The sequence below is a fragment of the Nansenia antarctica genome (assembly GCF_963989245.1).
Source record: "Nansenia antarctica genome assembly, chromosome: 14".
NCBI lineage: Eukaryota > Metazoa > Chordata > Actinopteri > Argentiniformes > Microstomatidae > Nansenia > Nansenia antarctica.
Window position 1 is genome coordinate 21,684,331 of NC_137684.1, and position 23,641 is coordinate 21,707,971.

The 23,641-nt window shown below is 42.6% G+C and overlaps 3 protein-coding genes across 3 annotated transcripts; 1 reads left to right on the plus strand and 2 right to left on the minus strand.

The window, feature by feature from the left end:
* Positions 1-2,838: 2,838 nt before the first annotated feature.
* On the minus strand, positions 2,839-4,782 carry parietopsin (the record flags this gene model as incomplete). The annotated part of the gene is given in 5 exon segments (XM_080544705.1): positions 2,839-2,958; positions 3,148-3,366; positions 3,368-3,391; positions 3,638-3,966; positions 4,443-4,782. Coding segments are annotated over 5 exon segments (1,032 nt in total).
* Positions 4,783-5,524: 742 nt separating this feature from the next.
* Positions 5,525-13,825, minus strand: nt5dc3 (5'-nucleotidase domain containing 3). The gene is made up of 14 exons (XM_080545131.1): positions 13,529-13,825; positions 11,885-12,069; positions 11,228-11,302; positions 10,949-11,004; positions 10,703-10,793; positions 10,014-10,151; positions 9,086-9,146; positions 8,694-8,796; positions 8,183-8,284; positions 7,947-8,028; positions 7,769-7,855; positions 7,339-7,479; positions 7,143-7,207; positions 5,525-6,941 (listed from the first exon to the last, which is right to left on the minus strand). Exons 1-14 carry the CDS (start codon positions 13,764-13,766, stop codon positions 6,680-6,682), a joined length of 1,686 nt encoding a protein of 561 aa, XP_080401257.1. The 5' UTR covers positions 13,767-13,825; the 3' UTR covers positions 5,525-6,679.
* Positions 13,826-15,799: 1,974 nt separating this feature from the next.
* Positions 15,800-22,496, plus strand: LOC308170257 (endoplasmin-like). Its single transcript, XM_080545024.1, has 18 exons — positions 15,800-15,917; positions 16,583-16,685; positions 17,140-17,281; positions 17,439-17,555; positions 17,677-18,008; positions 18,148-18,259; positions 18,575-18,700; positions 18,806-18,922; positions 19,066-19,203; positions 19,336-19,413; positions 19,537-19,602; positions 19,708-19,977; positions 20,372-20,617; positions 20,745-20,881; positions 21,336-21,414; positions 21,588-21,743; positions 21,900-21,992; positions 22,221-22,496. Exons 1-18 carry the CDS (start codon positions 15,869-15,871, stop codon positions 22,242-22,244), a joined length of 2,385 nt encoding a protein of 794 aa, XP_080401150.1. The 5' UTR covers positions 15,800-15,868; the 3' UTR covers positions 22,245-22,496.
* Positions 22,497-23,641: the final 1,145 nt, after the last annotated feature.

Here is a 23,641-nt window from a genome sequence, read left to right on the forward strand (position 1 = left end):
AAGGTTTTAGTTTAGGGTTATAATTAGTAGATACATGTATAATGTGTTTATTAGGCCACATTTCTATTATAACCCAGCTTGTTGGTCTATAGGCCTATACGGGTAGATTCAACCGAATCCTAGAGGATAGACTATGTTTATTATGTGATCTTGGGGAAGTTGAAAATGAAATACTTTTTTTTGTTTTACTGTGTTTTGTATTACAATTTAAGAACTAGCCTCTAGTACAAAGTGTCCAATAGTCAGTGAGCTGACTCTGATGACCAACTTAAAGTTAGAGTATATACGTATATAGCCCATGGCTATGTGTATGCAGTGGTGTGCCGTCAGGGCCAGCAAGGCCTTCTCTGCTGGCCTAAACATCATCAGAATATACATTTAATTTTTATATTTTTTTTCTACAAATATGTATTAAATTATTCCCGTAGTCTATTCTCTTCATTTCATAGCTTTCCTCTTGGTTGCGCTGCTTCCAGACATTTGGAGGGCTGGCCTTTAGCTTTTATCCAATCAAATTCAGCCATAATGTGTTGCCAGGGTACCAAGAAATCTGCCCGCCTGCAGATTCAACAGTGGCGCGAGTACAGATTGTAATTTAAAGTGAGCGAGAAAAGACTGTGGCGTGCCGTGGTCAGTTCTCGAGTTGGCAGCAAATCCAAGCAAATCCGACGAAGGGGCCTTCTGGATGGCGGAGCACCTGATCAGCCCCTTCACGTCTTTTGATTGGATACAAACTATTGGGAGGCGGAGCTAACACACTGAAACTTGATCTCGCTAATTTGTGTAGATGGAAGGTGTTGTTCTACAAGCCGAACCCCGATGTTAGCGACGATATCCATGTAAAAGGACTTATTGGTGGAACTGATCAACTGTACAACAGAGTCATTGAAGTCTTCTTGAGGAAAGAAAGGAGGATGGATTTTGTGTTCAAATAATCAGTTGTTTTGGTGAGTACAAAGCATTTAATGTTTTCTGCAAGAGATGTAGACATACGGAGCGACCCTGGGGTCCATAGAGATATGTGTGTTGTGTTGCCTGGCTCAGTTGTGTGAGTAAGTGGGGCTTCAATGCGATCTTCTAACCACTTCCCGGGCTGCTACCATGGAAAACGACACACCCCCGTGACCGTATGAACACGAGGAAGATAACCATCCTTAAATGGAACCTCGAAACGGTTCTCCTATCGAGATCGACAGACCGCAACGTTCGGGAAATAACTGACGCTTTCGTTTTCATGCAATTAATTGAATACACCCAGACAAGGTGCCGCTATAATAACAATGGCAACGCCCGTTTATACTGCGTTTCTGTCTAAATGTATAGTTTCTAGAGCCATGGCGTCATAATGATGGTATTAAGAGGTGGAATAATTCAGGTAGGACATCACTGAAGGCCTAGGTGTGAAATGCACCGCCCGCCACTGTGTGTATGTGATGTAGTGTGTAATCACTTGAGTTGTGTTCGGTTCGTTCACAGTTTTTTTTGTGATCAATTCTTTATTATTATTTCAGGGAATAATACAAGGGAGTGGTAACATCTAATTAAACAAAAGAGAAATAGAATGGCAAAAATCCAGTACAAATACAAAATTCCCAGCATAAATCTTCCACCCCTCCCCTTCCCAATCTGTTGTGTGATAAAGTCTCTTTTCCATACTCAATATGTAATGGTTTTAAAGAAGCCGGTTTGTTTTTGTTTTGCTTTAAAATGAAATGATATGAATTAGCCAGGCTGGTTATATTCTGTGCTATTTTTCTCTTCACAGTGCAAGCCTGCTGGGACAGAGGTGTTACCTGTCTATTAACAGTGAGGACAAGTATGAACCTGATCCTGAAGGTACTAATTGTATACATTGAGCCTTGACTACCCCAGTTTTATCATAGACATATAGACTCATAGAGTTTGTGACGTGCATTTTTCAGTAGAAGGGACAACAACAGAATTAGGTTTTATGAATATAGACCACTAGATTAGCCATTGCAGGTGAAGCATAACCAAAAAAATGAAGCGTACTGCACTATTGGATTACAGTAGGACATCGTATAATCCTATTTGTAGGAGATAAAGTGTGGAATGCTCTTTGCTTGAAATGTTCAAGCTCACAGGCCATGCTAAATCTGGGATTAGGGCGAGGCTGTGCATTATCCTCTGAATGTCCGGCATTGGTGCTTTGATTAAAATAGAACCTTGGACTATTAGGTTGTCCTCTCTGTCTAGTAATTATATACACTTTGGCTTGGCATGTGGGAGACTCCCACTGGGTTTTATCATCATTACGCATTAGAAAAAAACATACCTGATCTAGCCAATGGTTGTTGTTCGAATATTATTCAGTCCATCTTAAAACCAGCAAGTAGTTTGCATTTGTTTGATTAAGCATTGAATTCTCTCTCTCTCTCTCTCTCTCTCTCTCTCTCTCTCTCTCTCTCTCTCTCTCTCTCTCTCTCTCTCCTCTCTCTCTGTCTCTCTCTCTCTCTGTCTCTCTCTCTCTCTCTCTCTCTCTCTCTCTCTCTCTCTCTCACACACACACACACACACACACACACACACACACATTTCATTATGAAAATTGGAACAGCTTTTTTTTTATCTCGACACATCACATGGTAAAATGTTTCATTCATTTAAAAAAAATGTTTCATTCATTTAACAATTTTTTTTTTGCATCAACTGAATCCCTTTTTCTCTCATTCTTTTGAAAAGACATCAGCGGTGAGATTCAGTTCTTGAGCCTTTTCAGCTTCTGCGAGGTGCTGCGGAGGAGTCCTCCTCTGTGAGCAGCAGTAATGAGGCCCAGGTGGACACAAACCCACTGTGACAGGCAGGGATGGCAGAGAGTTACAGAGGCAGCACCTTGCTGTTCATGCTGATTCCCCTGCCCATCGTCAGGCTGTAGCTGGCAGAGCTGCTGGGGACGTAGCGGCCACAAGACAGCACCTCCAGAGTGGCTTCACGAAACTGCGGAGCATACAAACATTTAGTTATCATAAAGAAAACAAACAAGACAGTTTTCAATTAACCATAAATCCTAGGCCGCTGAACACAGATCACATTTAAAAGGCGCGGCTGGGATTCGATAATACAGTAACTCATTGTTCAACTCAATGCATTTGTTTCCTTACGATGTGATCTGTTTCTCCAGCGTACCTGCTTGTTGGTTAAGAAGTAGATGATGGGGTTGTAGACGGGGCTGGTCTTGGCGAAATACATAGGTATTGTGGCCAGTAGTGGGGGGATGTGGAGCTCTGGGTCCACCACCACCACCACAGACAAGGCTGCGTAGGGCAGCCAGCAGATGAAGGACGAGATCATGGCTAACACCATCCTGACAACCCGCCTGTTCTCCTCCAGACTGGAAGCCCCCCCCCTGAACCTCCAACCTCCTATTCAGCTTGGGGATAAGACACACATCCCACAACAGAGCTATGTTACAGGCCGGCAACACAGGACTTGGCATAGAATAAAGAAGATAGGGGAAAGTCAACACTACTCAGAAACTAAGAGTGAGAAAACTTGCACTGTGTGTGGGAGTACTGGGGAGTATATATAGCCCATGCTTATGTGTATGTGATGTAGTAGTGTAATACATGACTGTACTAGTTATCCCCATAGGGGGCCAAGACAGAGAGCTTGGTACCTTGCTCATGACGGTGAGGACCTGGGTGTAGGAGTAGATGATGATGGTGACAGGGAGGAGGAAGCAGAGGAGCGTGTAGAGGATGAGGTAGCTATAGTTACTCCAGGACCTCTCCTCCCAGCCCAGAGAGCAGGAGGTCTGGATCCCCTCAGGACCATAGGAGCTCCAGCCCATGAGAGGGACCACAGCCCAGAAGAGGCAGAAGACCCAAACGAACCGCAAGCCCTGGCGGCACCTCTGGGCATTCATCTTGAAACCAGCCGTGGGTTTACAGACCGCGTTATACCGCTCGTAGGCAAGCAGAGTCAATGTGCAGAGAGACACGAGACCTTAGGGAGAGACAGACCACATAGAGGTAAAGACAAAAGTGTGAGTTATTGAGTGCCTCATGCATATGACTGTAACAATAATTCTATTAACAATTATATTTACAGTGTATACTTTTGGTTTTAAAGCTTGATAAACCCTCATTGGCTAAGTTAGAAGACATTGAGTTAAAGGGGCATTTCAATCCACCCTTTATATACAGTAGTCCCAAAATATCATTACATTGGACATTTCATAACTATCCCAATAAAAGCTTCTTCTTTTTTTTCTTCTAATCTGCTCTTTCAATTGATCAGGCTAAATTATCATCACTTTCAACTCCCTTGGTGTTCAATTGGACAGTGGCACAGTCCATTTCCTTGATTAGAAATACATCCATGCAAAACTGAACCTCAGGGTGTTGATGCACTGCAGGTCTACAACATATTAAATAAGTAATTGACCGAAATGATTTGCACAAAATTATTGATTCACTTACCAAAGTAGTTGACAGCAAACCCTTGAAAAATGCAGAACTTATCGCCAAGAAAGAAAGAGCCATGGAAGTTGGTGAGGGCGACTATGAAGGAACCGCACAAGGCAATCATCAAGTCAGACACCGCGAGGCTGAGGATGATTGTATTCACTGGGTGGAGCAGCTTCGGATGCTTCAACATGACAGTTATTACAAGAGAATTGTTAAAAACGGAGAAGATTGTGTTGATGAACATGAGAAAGGAGACGATGTAGTATCCAACTCGTGGGAATAATGTGGGCGCGACAGTAACCATGACCATAGAAGTCGGGTCAATGTCTGAAGCTGTGCTGTTGCTGTCCATGGCGCCTAAAATGCACACTCCACGCTGTCTGAAGGAAAACAGGAAGAGTGTTTTAGATGTCCACTCTCCATCTCACTTCATGCCCAAACGTCATAGATCTTATCAATTTTGATCCGTGATAAGTAGCTCCTCTATTCTGGATTTTATGAATTTCAATTTGGTTAATGAGAATTCTGACCACACTCAAACGCAATTTGGAAAATTGCCCCCTAACAAGATTTGTGAGCTTATATTTTATCAATCCATCAGGATTAAATGACAATTCCACATTTGTGAATGCTTTTCTTGTCTGTCATGTAAATTATGATGGTATAGATCTACACATTTTAAATTACATTTTTAGACATTAGGTTGCATCCATTTATTCTACAGGTGACAAGCTATTTTGGTCAATCTTAATTAGTAAGTAATCTTTTATTAGTAAGTAGGCTACAGTATGTAGTAGCGTCATCTGATTATCAGCCTAAATAGTGACTTCTCCACTACTTTCTTTATTCAAATACAGTACAAGATATTTTTGGCAGACTATATTTGAAGTAGGTTAACAAGTAATTTTACATTAGTATATGGCTGGAAAACCTACTCAGGCGAGGGCATCTTCTCACTGAAATCAAGGTGATTTGACACATTTATGATAGCAGGAACAAGATTAGATTTATTAAAAAATAAATAATTCAAATACACTCCAAGAGGATAACGTAAAGTAACATTTAAAAAGTAAAATTCAGAGCAATAAACATTTACATAAACTATGAAAAGCTCTCTTTGTGAGAAACATTCCAGAAAGATCATACTCTAAAAGCTTTTAGAACAGTCTGGCCCCATGGGCGCTCATACTGTAGACAGTACTCATTTCAATACATTCAGTGCAAAAGTGTCAATATGACTTTGACACTTTTGAATACAAATGAAATGTACTTATCTTAAAAGCAGAAAACATTTGTTTTTATGAAAACAAAACAAAAACAATAAGTAACCAAGTAAACTAGCAAATATAGCAACATCTCTGTTGCTATAATATCAAACAGTTGACTGTGGGATTAATACATCTTAAATGTGTAAGTAGAACATGACCCTCGTCTTTAAAAATAGGAAAATTATCATAATCTGTTTCTGAATTTCTATCAAGAAGGCTGGTACAACTCCCCTGGGGGGAATTTCCACTATTACTAAGTAACTATATTATTAAATTATCACAAAGATATCTAGCAAGCAGTTCAAGTTAACAAAAGCTTAAGGCAATTAAAAGTCTGTGCTGAAAATGTCAAGTCATATTTCATGCTGTACAACTGCATACCAACGTCTCTGCAGTAGAGGTCCTGTCTGACCAAGTCCTGTGCTAGGTCATATCAGGGGCGTGTTCTCCTCTGCATAGGTACAGAGACCACCCACCTCATTCTCTACGTTCCCTTTTCACCAACAGTCCCCATTTACAGTACCATCACCATACAAAGTGGAGGATTCAGACTAACCCTAACCCTAACCCACACACATAACTTAAGTGCATCCTGCGTTTACATCAGGGCATGTATAATAATAATAATAATACATTAGACTTATATAGCGCTTTTCTAGACACTCAAAGATGCTTTCATGAAATGTGGGCCGCATCTATCACACGCACACGCACACGCACACGCACACACACACACACACACACACACACACACACACACCTTTTTTCTAAGAATAAGTCAGCATGTGAGATGGAGTTAGTCTAGATGCAGCATGCACCTATTCAATGCCCTTTTCCCCCCCCATCAGGCTTCAGTTTCAGTACAATATATTGATCATAATACAGTTGTAAAGCCCTCTCCTGAGGTAAGCCAAGTCCATAATTCCTCTCTCAAGAGTCCACAGCAGGTCTGGCATGTCCCAGTGCAGCCCGTCCTACTCCCTATTCGCTGGTCCTGTGCGACTGGAAGGGGGTGGTGGTCATGGCCCCTAGGCTGGTCTGCTCTGGCCAGAAGGGAGACTCGTGCTGCAGAGGGGTGCGGCGAGGGAAGAAGGTGTGCTGGAGGTCGTAGTTGAGCATGCAGCTGATAGACGGCATGTAGATGTCAGCGAAGCGCGAGAGACGGCGGGAGAAGTAGGTGGGGTTGTGGTACGTCCGGAAGAGGCTACCGAACTGGCCGTTGAAGATGTCCTTCGTCTGGGACCTACCATAATAACAGGCAAGAACAACAACATTTGAGACACTCTCACGATTATCTTGTTGTCTTTATTAGTAGTGTCTTGAGATTCTTTCAAAGGCTGTTCTCCAATGAAGATAATGGTCAAAGCAGATAGATTATTCCCCACAGACCTAACTGATGCACAGTCAAAAAGTGAGCGATCTGTAAAAATGGTAGGGTAACTACCTCATGGTCTCTCTTTCTTTGATCCATTCCTGGACAACAGCTTGAGATGCCGGGTCCCTGTGTACCTGTAAGGGAGAGATCACATGAGGCCACAGCTTTGGGTGTGTACAGCCCCCCCGCCCCCGCCCTCCCACCCCCACCCACACACACACACCAACCAGAGTGAGCCCTATGACCCCCCCCACTCCCTACTGACCTGCATGTGTTCTATCAGCCCCGTCAGGCTCTCCAGCCAGGTCATCATGTGGACGTACGGCTCCCCGTTCATGATCTTGATCTCCTTCCTCAGCTCAGGGATGATGGCTCCCGTCCTCCAGCCGTGCTTCAGGGTCAGGTCCTTCAGGGAGGGAGGGGCAGATCAGATCAGTATCTTATTTGAGATGGTACACTGCAAAAAGTAACTCTAAGTAACATGAAATATCTTAAATCAAGGCAATATATGCTTGTTTTTTGACATTTTCCTGTTTCTGTTGGCAGATAATGTTGCTTATTTTAAGTAATATTCACCCATTTTATTGCTTTTTTTTCCTGTTTTTGAGAGTTGTATTTTTGCAGTGTAGGGATATTCTCTGTCAACCACCTTTTCATGTCTAACGGTGTGTAAACGGTGTGTAGTTGGTACTTACGGCCAGGTCACTGTAGATGTGATCTCCAAAGTATAGCACCTTCGACCCACTCCAGCCAGTGAGTCTCAGGAACTCGTACAAGTTTCCCTGAAACAGATAGAACGACCCAGGTGGAAGTCAGAATTGGGAATTCAGTAATGAGTGGAGGCATACTGTACCTCTGGTATTGACCAAGTACCTGTTTATAGATGTTTCCTTTCTCTAACTTGTGAATCCTGTCCCACAGCAAGACGCCTTTGTCTGTCAATCGTCTGAAGGGCCTAGGATAGACAAGGGATGACAAACACAAACAAACCTACTGTAAAGATATGCTTAAGAATGATGCCAATGGAGGCGAATTAACAAGCAGGTTTGTTTACATGTTTTTTTTGTGTGTAATTTTTGTCTTTTTGTTGTTGTTGTTCACACACATACTTTCTTCTGTCGTTGAAGAAGCCAGGTTTCATGGCCTGCACGATAACAATATCAAACAGGTCCCTCCAGTCCTTCCCAACAATGTAGTTCATCCCCCGGTCCCTGAGAATCCACACAGCACAAGGAGAATCAAACACACCGCGAAATTGGCAGAGACGCCCTTATCAACAGTATCTGCAAACTCATCATGAAGGTGCTTGATCAACCGTTTGTTCTATTTTTTGGTCAAAGTCATGCTTCATGCGGTATCCGTTTCATCATTGAGACGTCCCAATGTAACTAAAAATGGAACCAGGGAAAGAGGATGCGTGGTCTTTGATTTAGACCAGTTGCTTTTGGTCAAGCTCTCACATGAATCAAAGAACTGTTGGGGTTACAGAACTGAATGAGAGCTCCCTAGAACATGTGAATGGGGTTAACACTGCTCTGACACCATAAAGACTTCAGTCCTCAGTTTGACGGTTTCCAAAGCATATACTATGCCTACACTTGAACAAAGGGTTACACTCACACAAAGTCAAATGGGCTGTTGGTGATGAGAAACATCTTCTTTCCATTCTCAGAGAGCTTCTTCAGCACAGCATTACTCTGCTCACCATAGCAAATATACTTCCCTGAAGAGAAGGACAGAAACAGAGAGGGAGAAGGGGTGGGGCTTTATATTTTGTGTCAAAATATAAAACAAACAGAGGTCCATTATCCACAACAGCTACATATCTTGCCACAGAGAACACATTATTTTTAGGAACTAGGATAATACCGTACTTGTTTTTTTGTATTTCCCTTGAAGATAAGAGAGCACTATGGCAATGACCCTGAAGCGCCCCTCATCACTCACACAAAGACTTGTTCACATAAAGCAACACACAATCAGAGAACACAGTGCTCTATGTTTGTCATTACCGATATCAGCCTCCACTGCTCGATACATAAGCCCCTTCACATGGACATCTCCTATGGCTTGCTGTGAAAATAGAGAACATGTTGTTACATTAGACTCAGCCCTAAGGAGGGACACATTTGACACAAGTATAATGTTTTGTTTCATATTTTAAAAATGCTGGTTTGCAAAAGTACATTGAACGTATTGTTACCTAACTAATGAACCAATGTCACTAGTGCGATTATCTGGATACAAATGAGAGATCACCTTGAGGGTTGCTACATAAATGAGACAAAGAACGCTTCCAACATATCTTAAATAGCCTTGCGCATGCCTGTGCTAAATGACTGAAGTAATGCACCCTGACAACTGTTCCCCCACAGCAGGCAACGTTAATGGGCTGAATGGTCCTTGAATGCATGACTCATGGAATGTCAAGAGTGACAGGGTCAATCAACATGTGGTAAATCAGGAGAGACTGACTGAGGGGACTGGTGCGTCCTTGACACTGAGAATGTGAAACCTGAGAGGGTGTTTAGAGAGATACAGTGTAGAACCCATACAACACTGTGAAAGGAGGAGGATTTTTGTGACAGTAATCTGTCTGAAATCCACAGTGAGTCACAGTGAGCAGACGGCACCTCTCTGACAAAACACAGAAAACAGAGCACTTTCTTGATGAAACAGAGCCACCAGACACAGATCTGAACACAGGTGCTAGCAGTGGCAATCTCTAAATTTAGATTACCGTTTTCACAGCTAAAATTAAGACTACACTCCTCAAAGAACTAGAGTCACAAGGCACTACACAAATAGATTTAGGCTAATTCCCACATTATTGCAGTGGATACATACAAAAGCCTGAGGCCCGTAGAGCTGCCAGGTCAGGTGAGTATTGTGAGTTTTCTCCTGTCTATGGTTCCAGTGGGATATCATTTTTCACGTTACCTTGACATCTTTGTAGAGATGGACAGGCTCATAGTCAATGTTGTGCTTCATGAAGTAGTCATTGACACAGGAAAGGAGGTTCATCTCTGGTAGGGAGAAGATGTCCATGAACTGTTTCATAGTGCTGCCATGGGAACTCTGGACGGGAGATCAAGAGGGGGAAAGACCAAAATACTAGGGATGCACCGAATAATAGCAAAAAAAGCACATTTGGCATTCGGCCGAATGTGTGAAAAGACCGAATATTTACCACCGAATATTACCGCCGAATAGACGTTTTTTGATGACACGATCATGCTGTTATTTATTTTCAGTTATTGTGCTTTGTTGGTATAGCCTAGTGTCTGCTGGAATGTTCAATAAAAGTGATCACAACTTTTTTTATTTGAAAAGCATGAATAAAAAGGAACATTTATTTAATTTATGCAATGGTGAAAAACTGCCGGTACGTTTTCAGTATTCGGCCAAATGTTTCCTTAAATTCGGCTTCGGCTTCAGAATTTTAAATTCGGTGCATCCCTACAAAATACATTCTAATGAAGCGACATACAGTATCACGTTGGGTATGCATGTAAACCAAAACATGAGTGTATCCCTTAATGTGAGTCTATACTGGGCTCTGTTTCTCATGGTTAGGCTCCATAGACCTTGTGTGATAGGAAGTGAGGAGGGCTGGAGATAGACCTTACCTTGCCATAGAAGTCACTCATGAGATCGAGAGGGACATGGGTGCCCTCGTACATGGCCATGACTTCCTTGTCTGGCACTGGGTGAAGACCCCTACAGGGGGAAATGAGAGCATGTTTGTGCAACCGTTATTTTATAAACTAGGAAATACATTCACTGATACACATGTCACTCCATGCAAACATATATGCATACACAATTCATTCCAAAATGTGTCAATATTGAGTGCACACATTAAAGACAGATACCTGTATACTGTTCCCAACTGGATGTAGTGAAAGGCATCTATCTTCATCAGTAAAGCCTGGAACAGATTATTGATGAAGACAATATTGTCTAGGTTATCATTTAAAAATGATTAAAATGATCATGTATAAATCACATTATAGGCCGTGTCTTCAGCTCCAGTAAGTTCTTTGAGGTTTTGAATGATAAAACATGTCATTTGTTTACATTATAAGTTACACACACAATGCGTGCACATTTACAGAAAAGTAGAGGAGGGAAGTTTGTAAAAACAGACTCACCTTCTGGACATCATAGTGCAGGCCCCTGACTGCAAAATTAGGGATGTACTCGTAGTCTTGAAGGCCCTCAGGGTACTAGGGGAAAGATAACATCTAGTTATCATTAGGAAAGCTTTGAGAGGACCACAATTGAGATGTGTCACATAACAAATATTGACGTGTCTAAAAATAATGTTGATATTGAGACTACAAGGCAGTGTCATTGTTATTCATGGATTTCATATATGTTATATATATGTTATATCATATTTAATATTTAATATTAATCTGACGGATTTGAGATAATGGGTTACAGTGTCCTTAATAGAGGGAAACGCACTCAAGAACAAGTACAATTTAGAACATTTAATTTAATTTAAAAGATGTAATTATAACATAAAGAAGTCCTCTGTTCTGGTCTGCTCTTATGACCATTATTTGTCATTTGTAGAAGAGTGAGAGTGTAAATAACATCACTCTGTATGAGGAAAAATGGTGTGTGGAGTCAAATGGACAGAATAACTTATTGAGATTATGAACAAAGCCATACATGTGCTGTTGCGCTTCGTCAAGTCCTGTCCAACAGAGTAACAGAATATCACAAATCACTGTTAACAAGAGATCTGGAGCCGAGTGGTCATTCGTGTGACAGGGCAGAAGCAGAGCAGAGGAACATACCCTGTGCTCCTGGATGAGGATGTCCCTGGCGATGTTGAATATCAGGGTGTGGAGCTGGCTGGAGTAGAACGCCAGGGTGTAGTCATAGTCAAACCCATAGATCTCAATATCGTCCAGACTCATCTCATTGTTGGCAAAAACAGTGTCTGGGTTCACAGAGTTCTTTGATATTACCGGAATCAAGGCTGAGAAAGGAAGAATATGAGAAATATATGTTTACTTTGCTTTTGTTTATCAACACATTCTATGAGTTGAGAAACATGTGTTGTTGCCATGCTGCAAATGATAGGCAGTGGAGAGTGATGACCATTACTGATTTAGGCATGGGCCAGCCAACATGTGTGGCAAAACTGATTGCATTTAAATGTCAAAGGGATAGCCTATTATATACATGTACTTGTATGCTTCTAAACGGTAGGCTAAGTCTGGCTTATTTTCTGATAATCACTGGTGAAGACCTGTTAGCCTACGTTACACAGATACTGCAAACTGCATTTAGGCTCTATTTCCAGAGATCACGTATGCAAATAATCCAGCTTGCACTGGGCCTAGTCTTCAAGATACGCTACACCACAAAGACACCCAAGTACCTGTCAACATACTTCCAAAAAGTGAACAACGTCCACACATACAACACCAGAGGAAGCTCCACGAACCACGTTCAACCGCGTTGCACCACAAACAAGGGTTTAAACTCGTTTGCAAACTATGCAGTAAAGATGTGGAACGCCCTTCCTATAATCTTAAAGGAGTGCAAAACACTGCCCACCTTCAAAACCACTCTCAAAAAACATTTACAGGAGGCTGCAATCCGTAACTGGACCCTCTAAAACAAAAATCAGATTAAAAGACCCGAACTACCCACTGTACATACTTTGTGTTTTGTCCCCCGCCCCCACCTGTGGTGTATGTCCCCACCTGTCCTACCCGCTGTACATACCTTATGTTTTGTTGTATTGTTCTTCCCATGATGGATGTACGTTTATCTTGTAGATAGTAATAGTTATTTGTCTGTATTATCATGTAGATAGTACTAGTTCTTTTCTTATGTCTGTCTTACATGTAACGATGAATTGAAAATCAAGGACCCCAATTGAAATAAGCCAGTGGCTTTCTTGGGTTTTTATCCTTTTAGTTTGACCTTGTATGTAATATGTACTTCCATGTACCTACTTCTGCAAACATTCTAATAAAGTTTTCAATCAATCAATCAAAAACAACATACATAGTAAACTCTAGGCTTATGTCAACTCTTTATGCAGTCAACAACTGGTGAGTTTAGAATGATAAGGTTCTATCTCCGTTTAGGGTAGTTCAGAGATATTGAGCGTCAAAGTTTTTACATTCCATTATGTTTTGTGAGATGGAACCTTTGTATTTTATGAATTACTAACTCAAAAATGTAAACATTTAAAAAATAACACCACACAGGCGTTAATGGACACCTAATGGATCAGATTATGTAAAAAAAAAAAAACTCAATTTTGACAAAAAAATGGAGATAGAACCTTATAATTCTAACGTCACGAACTGTCAAAATCCGATTCAACGAACACTTTATTGTGACAATCCTGCTGTCGCGTAGCCTACTGATGTTACCATATGTCAATCAATGATGCAATGGTGTTCATATTCATATCCTACCGTCTGTCTGCTTTTTGGTCTCTTTGTATATAGACCACAGCCAGTTGGTCATGTCTTGGCCATCTGCAGAACTGGTGCACATAGTTGCCGCGAAGTTGTTGGCCCCAGGTTGTAATATCAACACTTTGTGGGACACCCCCCTGACATCCCGCTGCCATAACTGAGCCCTTCTCCTGAGCGGCGTTGGTTTGCTGAAGTACGGTGCTATGCCCTGCGTGTGGACAGCATTACAACACATAAACAACGTCTGTAGCGAGTCCTTGTTCTTTAAAATACTGGAAAGGGACACTGACAAGGGCGTCATGGCTGTGGTCGTCCCCTTTGGTTTGTGAGTACAGAGTACCCCTGGCTGGTGTCAGTCGTGTATATACGATGCAACCCGACTGACTGTACTGCGCACGTCACTTCCGTGATCCTGTCAAACTCGGAGCCAATCGGCTTTTTAGATTAGTTAGTCACCAAAGCAAGTTGTTGTTGTACATTATTATTGATTTGCAATTTATTATGAATTTGATTAAACGTTTTCGGTATGTTCCTTATATATTTTCACCTAATGAGGAATGTTTTTATAGATTATAGTAAAACATTATCACAGTCCTGGGCCGCCTGGCAATTGTCACAATTGTCAATTAATAATAATAATAATAATAATAATAATAATAATAATAATAATAATACATTTTATTTATAAAATCACTTTACATAGGAAATCTCAGAGTGCTACAATTAAAAACAGGAAGATAAAACAATAAACATTTTCAATTAAAAGGAAAAAAAAAAAAGGCTCTATAAAAAATAATAACAATTTGGATTAGAATACGTTTGATGTAACCAAGTGCATTTTATATTTGGCCGAAATGATGCTATTGATGCACAGCCCCTCATGAGAGAAGAGCGATATCACGCACTGCCATGCTGTAACTGGAATAGGTGCTGTCTGTTTCAGCACCATCCATCCATCAACACTGAAACTTGGAGTAGCCTGTGCCAAGCCTTGGTCTTAAACTGTATTCAGATAAAAGGTAGGCTGGTAGGCTTTTCAATCAAAATTATTGAAATAATGCTTTGATGACAAATAATGATAGAAGTCGGAAATTCATATTCACCAATAGGCCTTTGCTTAAAGGTCATTCTTAGTTCACTAAATTTAATCTGTTGCCGTTGTTGATGTCTCTGGACCTCAGATTTGAAGGAAAAGCTCTCTTACTAGCATTTCACATAATCAGGAAAAACTCTAGTACCCTAAGGAACCCGTTGCGCCACCTTTGGATCACACCAATACACTGTTTTGTCTGAGGATACTATAAACAAATGATATAGCTTATTTGTTTAAATATGGTGCTCTCATTGAATGCACAGAATCACATCAGATTTGCATGTGGAAATTAAGTCTGTGATGTAATGGGGAGTATTTGAGTGTCACTCACTGGTGAGGTGAGTGACCTAATCATGCAGTGTGGCTTGCATCATTTGGACTACCGGTACTCCCTTCCACACAGAGAGAGAGAGAGAGAGAGAGAGAGAGAGAGAGAGAGAGAGAGAGAGAGAGAGAGAGAGAGAGAGAGAGAGAGAGAGAGAGAGAGAGAGAGAGAGAGAGAGAGAGAGAGAGAGAGAGAGAGAGAGAGAGAGAGACACACACATACACACACACACACACACACACACACACACACACACATAAACATGTTTAATAACCAAAATCAACCATTGCCCAAGACCCCATATACATTATGGAGGGTTGATATCTTACATGAGGATTTATAAGTTAGATAATGATACATCTGACACAATATTCTATCCATGCCCAAAAAAAAATCCACTTTTCTGACCTTTTGTTCACCCTTGAAGATACATATAGTACCAAATCATATTTGTATAGCTATTATACCTGTCCTGTTGTTTCAAGTGTATGCTGAAAGTGCATGCTTGACAAGTCTCCTATCTATGGATATCAAACATGCACTAAAAGCAAGCTTTCATCGTGTAAGGTTCTGTAACGTCAAATCAACGTAATCTTATGTCAACAGTTAGATTAATAAAATACACATCTGTGTACAAATTGAGCAACGGAAAAAAATAATTGTGGAATCGTCTAATCAGTCTAGCCAATGGTTACGAGCCACGATTTTCACGTACCAAGTTGTTACATGGAACACTCCGATTGGGAGAAATGTCCCGTAGGCTCGCTGCGATTGGCTGACGTTTGTGCGTGGTGCCTGGCCATTGGTTGATTCCACGTGTTTAATAAAGGGGGGCGCTTTCAGTGGGAGTGAACGGGGCTTGTCAGTCTTTCTGGAGGAGTAGTGCGTGCGTTAGCTCTGGCTTTTGTCTTTTCTCAAAATGAGACAAATTTGGGTTATAGGTATTTTCTGTGCACTTTTAGCATTCGGTGAGTATCCCGCATTTGTCAGTATGTTATTTACGCATAGTAGTATAGCTACTAACTGTAGCCTTGACTTGATTCACTGGCTTCTTCATTCATGATTGCTAGACCGTTAGCTAGCTAGCAAGCTTGCACCAGACACCAGATATTAGCCAGCTATGTTAGACATATCTATGTGATTTGACTCTGAGTTTCTTGAAGTTTCCATATCGAAAACGTCTTATGGTTTCTGTGTAGCTACGTAAACCGGCCGTAGGTTAACACATTGGCAAACACCTTCAAGATTGGCCATCTTCATCTTCATCACCACCACCACCACCACCACCACCACCACCACACAGTTATCTACCCCACACCCACACCTTTGCTCGCTTGCATCCTGTAAGCTTTATAATTTGCAGTGTTAGTTCACACCCTAGAATGATAGTTCTATTTGCATCTTGCTATAGGTAGCTAGTTTTTTTTTAAATTTTATCCCAGGAATACGAATTATAATACTTAAATCTGGAGTCAATGTAGATTACATTATCTGATTGCCTGATTCAATTAATTCTGTGCCTCTTCAATCTCAGGTGTTGGAAGTTGGTCCTTTACCATCATTAGAGATGATCTTTGATTTGATGGAGGCGTTGCCTTTGTTTGTTCCTGACCCTGTTCTTCTTTCTCCTCAGCTTCTGTTAGAGCAGAGGATGAAGTTGACATCGATGGGACTGTGGAAGATGACTTGGGTAAAAGTAGAGATGGCTCCAAGACAGATGACGAGGTGGTGCAGAGGTAGGTTACGGCCTCAGATAACTGATGGGCACACACTTGACGTGCTGCTCTTGCTGTAACATGCGTGGCTTTCATTTACACATTAGGCTTTTTTGTCATGGAGATCATGTACAACAATCTTGGATCACATATTGACAATGGAAGCACACTACGACAGGTCAACATGACATGACCCTGGAACTACCCCGTAACTGATGTATGCCTCTTTCACTCGAGTTCTGCATATTGTTTACACATGGTCTGCTCCATGCTGCCAGAAACTACATCAGATTATGCGAAACAGCAGTTTTGTATACATTTGTTTGGGACGAAAATGAAACGTGTTCTTGTCATGTACGTTGAAAGTGGCCGACAGGGAAAGAGTTGAGCAGAGGTCACTGACCCAAGAGGACGTTGCGGACGCACAAGCCTTTTGAAGGTCACTGATTTCCCACTTGCCTGTCTCTGTCCACAGGGAGGAGGAGGCTATCCAGCTGGACGGCCTGAACGCGGCTCAGATCAAAGAGATCCGGGAGAAGTCTGAGAAACATGTTTTCCAGGCTGAGGTTAACCGTATGATGAAGCTGATCATCAACTCTCTCTACAAGAACAAGGAGGTGAGTGGTGGGCAACGACCCTATAACCCAGAGTCCATTAAGGGCACTTGTCTGAATGACTGTCCTCGTGACTGGAATAGCAGCCAGGTGAATACAGCGCCCACACAGGGTGAGTGAACCTAACCAATGTCTCTGTTCTGTTTGTCTTTGTGTGTAGATCTTCTTGAGGGAGCTGATCTCCAATGCCTCAGATGCCCTAGACAAGATCCGACTGATGTCTCTGACCAATGATGACGCGCTGGCTGCCAATGAGGAGATGAACATCAAAATCAAGGTGTGTAGGAGGAGAGGACTACCCTTTCAGACATATGACCGCTCTACTCTTTATTGGAACCTAGATGCATTATGATGCGCACGTCCATAGAGTTCACTCATTGTGTGTTATTATCCCACAGATGGACAAAGAGAAGAACATGCTCCACATCACTGACTCGGGCATCGGTATGACCAAAGACGACCTGATCAAGAACCTCGGAACCATCGCCAAGTCTGGCACCAGCGAGTTCCTCAGCAAGATGAACGAAATGCAGGGGGAGGGCCAGTCCACCTCCGAGCTCATTGGCCAATTCGGCGTGGGCTTCTACTCTGCCTTCTTGGTGGCCGACAAGGTCATCGTGGCCTCCAAGCACAACAACGGCACCCAGCACATCTGGGAGTCCGACTCCAACGAGTTCTCCGTCATCGAGGACCCTCGCGGCGACACCCTGGGCAGGGGGACCACCGTCACGTAAGCCTCTTGTCTTTGGCTGACAAAAGTTTGAAATCTTACTTGCGATTTCAGTGAAACACTGCATAGAGACGCAAGCTGATTTCCATCCAGGGTCGTTCTCGGCAAGCCGTTAATAGGTTGGTTTTGAATCTTACAGGCTGGTCATGAAGGAAGAAGCCTCTGACTATCTGGAGTTGGAAACGATCAAGAATCTTGTGAAGAAGTACTCTCAGTTCATCAACTTCCCCATCTTCGTCTGGGCTAGCAAGGTGGGTACTTTGGCCAATTGACTATTGGGTGTGTTTCAGAAATAATTTTGCCATTTAGCAGACGCTTTTAATCCAAAGCGACTTACAATTACGAATTTCAGGGACATTCCCCCTGGAGTAACTGAGGGCTAAGTGCCTTACTCAAGGGCACACTAGTAGTGGTGTGGTTTCAGGCGGGATTTGAACTCACAACCTTCCGATCACAAGTCCAACTCACTATCCACTAGACCACCACTACCCCAGAAAGAACAACAGGTGTAGCGTTTCAGAGGGGAGCTGTAGAATTGAAGAATTCTCCTCTCCCTCTCTTTATAGACTGAGACGACAGAAGAGCCAATTGATGAAGAGGCAGAGGAGGCTGATAAAGAAGCCCCTGAAGATGATGTCGAGGTTGAGGAAGAGGAGGAGGACAAGGACAAGGACAAGCCAAAAACCAAGAAGGTAGATGCACATTAGTTCGTTTTTTGACTTTACATTTTGAGAAGCATTTGTGTTAGGTGTTTTTTTTGCCTTTTTTAAAATAACAACGCAACTTGTTTCTTTCAGGTTGAGAAGACTGTTTGGGACTGGGAGCTGATGAATGACATCAAGCCCATCTGGCAGAGACCAGCCAAAGAAATAGAAGAGGATGAATACAAGGCTTTCTACAAGACCTTCTCCAAGGTCTGCAACCTGTTTATTATCTCACTTATCTTATTCACAAGTAAAGTGACTCATAATGTGTTTGCTCCATGCCGGATTCATTCAGGTTGAGCCTGTATGAAGGTGTTTGTGGACCAGTGTGTGACTGTGGTTTCCACCTACAGGACAGTGACGAGCCTCTCTCCCACATCCACTTCACCGCTGAGGGCGAGGTCACCTTCAAGTCCATCCTCTTTGTGCCTGCTGCCGCCCCCCGGGGCATGTTTGACGAGTACGGCACCAAGAAGAACGACTTCATCAAGGTACCCCAGTCAGGCTAAATATATCCTTTAGAATAGTATTTTATATATATATATATATAATTATTGAGTCTTTGTTTTGCTGTTCCTATTATAAATGTTTTTAATATGATTATGTCCATCTCCCTCTTGTAGCTGTTCGTCAGGAGAGTGTTCATCACAGATGACTTCAACGACATGATGCCCAAATATCTGAACTTTGTCAAGGGAGTGGTAAGTAACCTACAATACCTGGCTCTGCTTTTAAGGGTGGGAAGCGATGGAAGAGGCTTCTGTGGGTCCTCTGCCATCAGTTTCTATATGTTCTGATTGTGATCAATGGGAATGTTTCTGCAGGTGGACTCTGACGACCTGCCCCTGAATGTGTCCAGAGAGAACCTGCAGCAACACAAACTGCTCAAGGTGAGCCTCACACTTAATTTAAGTACCGCATATCATTTTATCATAACTCTGTAAAAAAAGAAGAGAAATAAATACTGTTGCTCACCTGTCTACCTTTTTGTCCAGGTCATCCGCAAAAAGCTGGTGCGCAAGACCCTGGACATGATCAAGAAGATCGCCGAGGCGGAGTACAACGATAAGTTCTGGAAGGAGTTTGGCACCAACATCAAGCTTGGGGTGATCGAGGACCACTCCAACAGGACCCGTCTGGCCAAGCTGCTGCGCTTCCAGACCTCCAACAGCGACACCGTGCTGGCCAGCCTGGAGCAGTATGTGGAGCGCATGAAGGAGAAGCAGGACAAGATCTTCTTCATGGCCGGCACCAGCAGGAAGGAGGTGGGCATGAGTCTTTTTTGTTCTGGTATCTCGCCTTGCGTTTGTATTGGAGTCATGCCTGTGTTGTCCACTTATCCGCGATTGTGCTCAAACCCTTTTATATGCTACATGATTGTACCTTCTTTCGGCTCAATTTCTACAAATGGAACACTTACGTTTAGACAGTGCTGACCTCTTTCCCAGACTCTTTCCTTTGGAAGTTTCAGTGACCCACCGTTGTCCAAACCTAGCCATTTTAACCCAATAGAACGACTGGGAGAAACTCCTAGTATGGCCAGGTGGAGTCATTGTTACTCCTGGATTACCATGTGCGCAGTAGCCTGGGAATGCCATAAGTCATGGACGAATTGTCTTCTTCACCTTATTCCTTTGTGTACCCCCCCCCCCCCCCCAGGCGGAGGCCTCACCGTTTGTGGAGAGGCTGCTGAAGAAGGGCTACGAGGTGATCTACCTGACGGAGCCTGTGGATGAGTACTGCATACAAGCCCTGCCCGAGTTTGACGGCAAGCGCTTTCAGAACGTGGCCAAGGAGGGCATTAAGTTTGACGAGAGCGACAAGGCCAAGGAGTCTAGGGAGGCCCTAGAGAAGGAGTACGAGCCCCTCACCACCTGGATGAAGGAAAACTCCCTGAAAGACAAGGTAAATGATCCACAAAACTGCTCCATGTCTTAATAAAAAATTATCTATGTATCTACGGTTGGGTGAGAATCTCAGGGTAATGTTGATGTTTTTGCTGATGTGTCAACTTCTTGTTATATCTTTCTAGATTGAGAAGGCCATCCTGTCACAGAGGCTAACCAAGTCTCCCTGCGCCCTTGTTGCCAGCCAGTACGGCTGGTCAGGAAACATGGAGAGGATAATGAAGGCACAAGCCTATCAGACAGGAAAAGACATCTCCACAAAGTGAGTCATCTTCTGCTTTCAACAGTACAGTCACTACTTGAGCTTTCTGTAGTCTGTCTTTATCAGCATTATTAACACTACAACAGCCGTGCCTGTTTTACCTACTAGTAGAGCCGCCTTGGAGGTCAAATAGACCCCCTTTTTAGAATGTAAATCTGCTATTTACACACAGAGCACTAGAGGGCACTTCTTTTTTTAGCCTGCCTCCTACACAGAAAAACTGCAAAACAGCTTTATACTATCTTATCCTGAAGTGATTTTGAAAATGTAAGGATACTGGGTGGTAGAACGCACATATCTAGGAAAAGTCATGAAAGGAGGGTCCTGAAATTTGATCGAGTGCAAAGATAGAATAGTTTTTTTACTCGCATGGGTCACCTCTTCTAGTGTTAAGCCACCATCATGGCCAGTTGTTCCTAATGTAATGTCTGTATGTCCTCATTTCTGTCCCCAGTTATTATGCAGGCCAAAAGAAAACATTAGAAATCAATCCAAAGCACCCTCTCATCAAGGAGATGCTGAAGCGTGTTTCCGTAAGTATCTGCTACAAATAACCTCGTGAAATCACTTCTCCACGTAATACTCCACTCAGTTAATTCTTGAGCGATACTATTGAGAACCAAGCCAGAACGGTTGCTTTCTTTAAGCCAAGCGGGCCTCCTCCTGTTGACGCTGAGGTGCACCTGTGTGTTTCTCTGAACCTCAGGACAATGCTGAGGACCAGACAGCGTCAGACCTGGCCATGGTGCTGTTTGAGACGGCCACTCTGCGCTCAGGGTTCCAGCTGGCCGACACCAAGGCTTACGGAGACAGGATAGAGCGCATGCTGCGGCTCAGTATGAACGTGGACGTCAACGAAGAGGCAAGTGACACCCTGCGTACACGCCGCTCACCATGTGCAGAATATTTAACATGGCGGGAGTGTGTAGTCAATAGATTTGCTTGTTAGGCTTACAGTACAGTCAAGGTTGGAGAGGAGTGTGCCTTTGCTGATCTTGTGTTACCCAATGTTGTTCAGGTGGAGGAGGAGCCAGAGGAGGAGCCTGAAGAGCCAGCTGAGGAGGAAGAGGCTGAGGAGGAGGAAATTGTAGATGAGGAAGATGAGGAAACGGTAAGATGATAATGATGATGCATTCCACATTTTCAGGAGATGGGGCCGTACTTGAAATGATTAACCCTAACCCAATTTTAAAGAGGTGGGGGGGGGGGGGGTTCTGAAACATGGTTGTATTGATTTATTTGTGAATTAATTATCTTCAAAATGTGGTCAACAAATGCTTGGTCATTATTTTCAAAAGGCCATTCGACTTTTTACAACATTGCTCCTCTTCTGTTTCAGACGACAGATAAAGATGAATTATGAGGCACTGTGAGAGGGTAGGTCATGGTCCTTACTGGACCTGGAGCTGAGCCACAGCCAACACCACCATGGCCACATCACTCTGGGGGGGAGGGTCCCTGGGTTGGGTTTTTTTAAGGCTTGTGTTGTATTTTTGTTTTTGTTTTTTACATTCCTCATGATTGTAAATTTGTTAATATTTAACTGACCTGTCTATGGAAAGATGTGACGATCCTGTCTCTTGATCCAAAAAAATAAATAATTCCTGAAAAGGGGGTCGCTGTGTATTTATGATTTTGTGTGATGTTCTAATAAACTGCCACAAGAGCAAGTTGAACACTATACATACGCTATCGTTACCTGAAAGCATGAATGTACACTGCATGGCCAAAAGTATGGACACCCCGGGCCCAGTTCTTAAGAAGTAATCTGATCGGATTTCGGCTATCGGGTTGGATTTAATCTTGAAAATGGGTTCAATTGGAAAAAAGGATTTTGAAATCGAATTACATCATGTAAACCAGTCATGGATTTGATCTGGACCAAATGTTCACTGTGTTGTTAAAAAAAAAAATGGTAGAATTGGGATACCTTTGAGCCAAAGAATCTGGATTATCTTGATCCCAGCAGAAGGGTGGTTCGGGGCCTTTCAGGAACAAACTTTTAAATTGATCGAATAATAAATTTGTATTTATATTTTGCACTTGATTTGCTTAACCGTTACAGTGAAAGTAGACATTAGGCTACCTACTACCCTTTGACGGTATCCTTTCCTACCAAAAAGGTGGTGGCGAAATCCCTATTTGGTATACTTGAAAAGTTTGTATCTGGATCAGGGTGAACTACTCCAATATTGCTTTGAAAAACCAGCACAAAAGTAAGCTTGATTACCTGATCCTGGATAGCAAAAAAACATGGGATTTCATTCTGATCCAGATTTGAACAACTGTGCCCCGCGCATCACACCCACATGCACTTGTTGAACGTCTCATTCCAAAACCATGGGCATTCACATGGTGTTGGTCCCCCGTTTGCTGTAATAGTAGCCTCCACTCTTCTGGGAAGGCTTTCTACTACATTTTGGAACATGGTTCTGAGCTGCACTTAATCATGGTGAATAGGGATCAAGTGTAAGGACCCTGTTAGTAGCTCCGCCAAGGGAGTTAACTCATTTGGTGTTGTGGTTAGTGTGGCCGGTTGGGAAGTGAAAGGTTGTGAATTTGATACTCTCTTAGGGCAAGCTACTGTACCCTGTTGTTCTCTACACAAGGAACAACAAACAGTATGCAGCCATCTTCTGTTGTTGTTTGTTTTGAGGTCTTTATGCCTAAAAATCTTGAAATGAAATGCATGTTCAGTTGGATTTAAATCAGAAAATTGACATGACCAGTCAAGAACTTCCCACTTATTTGAAAAATGTG

Excerpts from the sequence above, each read along its gene's own strand:
- LOC308170257 (XM_080545024.1), top strand. The coding sequence starts at position 15,869 with ATGAGACAAATTTGGGTTATAGGTATTTTCTGTGCACTTTTAGCATTC. Across the intron at positions 18,260-18,574 it reads TCTTCGTCTGGGCTAGCAAG|ACTGAGACGACAGAAGAGCC; the intron begins GTGGGTACTTTG and ends CTCTCTTTATAG. Across the intron at positions 18,701-18,805 it reads ACAAGCCAAAAACCAAGAAG|GTTGAGAAGACTGTTTGGGA; the intron begins GTAGATGCACAT and ends TGTTTCTTTCAG.
- nt5dc3 (XM_080545131.1), bottom strand. The coding sequence starts at position 13,766 with ATGTGTTGTAATGCTGTCCACACGCAGGGCATAGCACCGTACTTCAGC. Across the intron at positions 12,070-13,528 it reads GACCAAAAAGCAGACAGACG|CCTTGATTCCGGTAATATCA; the intron begins GTAGGATATGAA and ends TTCCTTTCTCAG. Across the intron at positions 7,208-7,338 it reads GGCTGATAGAACACATGCAG|GTACACAGGGACCCGGCATC; the intron begins GTCAGTAGGGAG and ends TCTCCCTTACAG.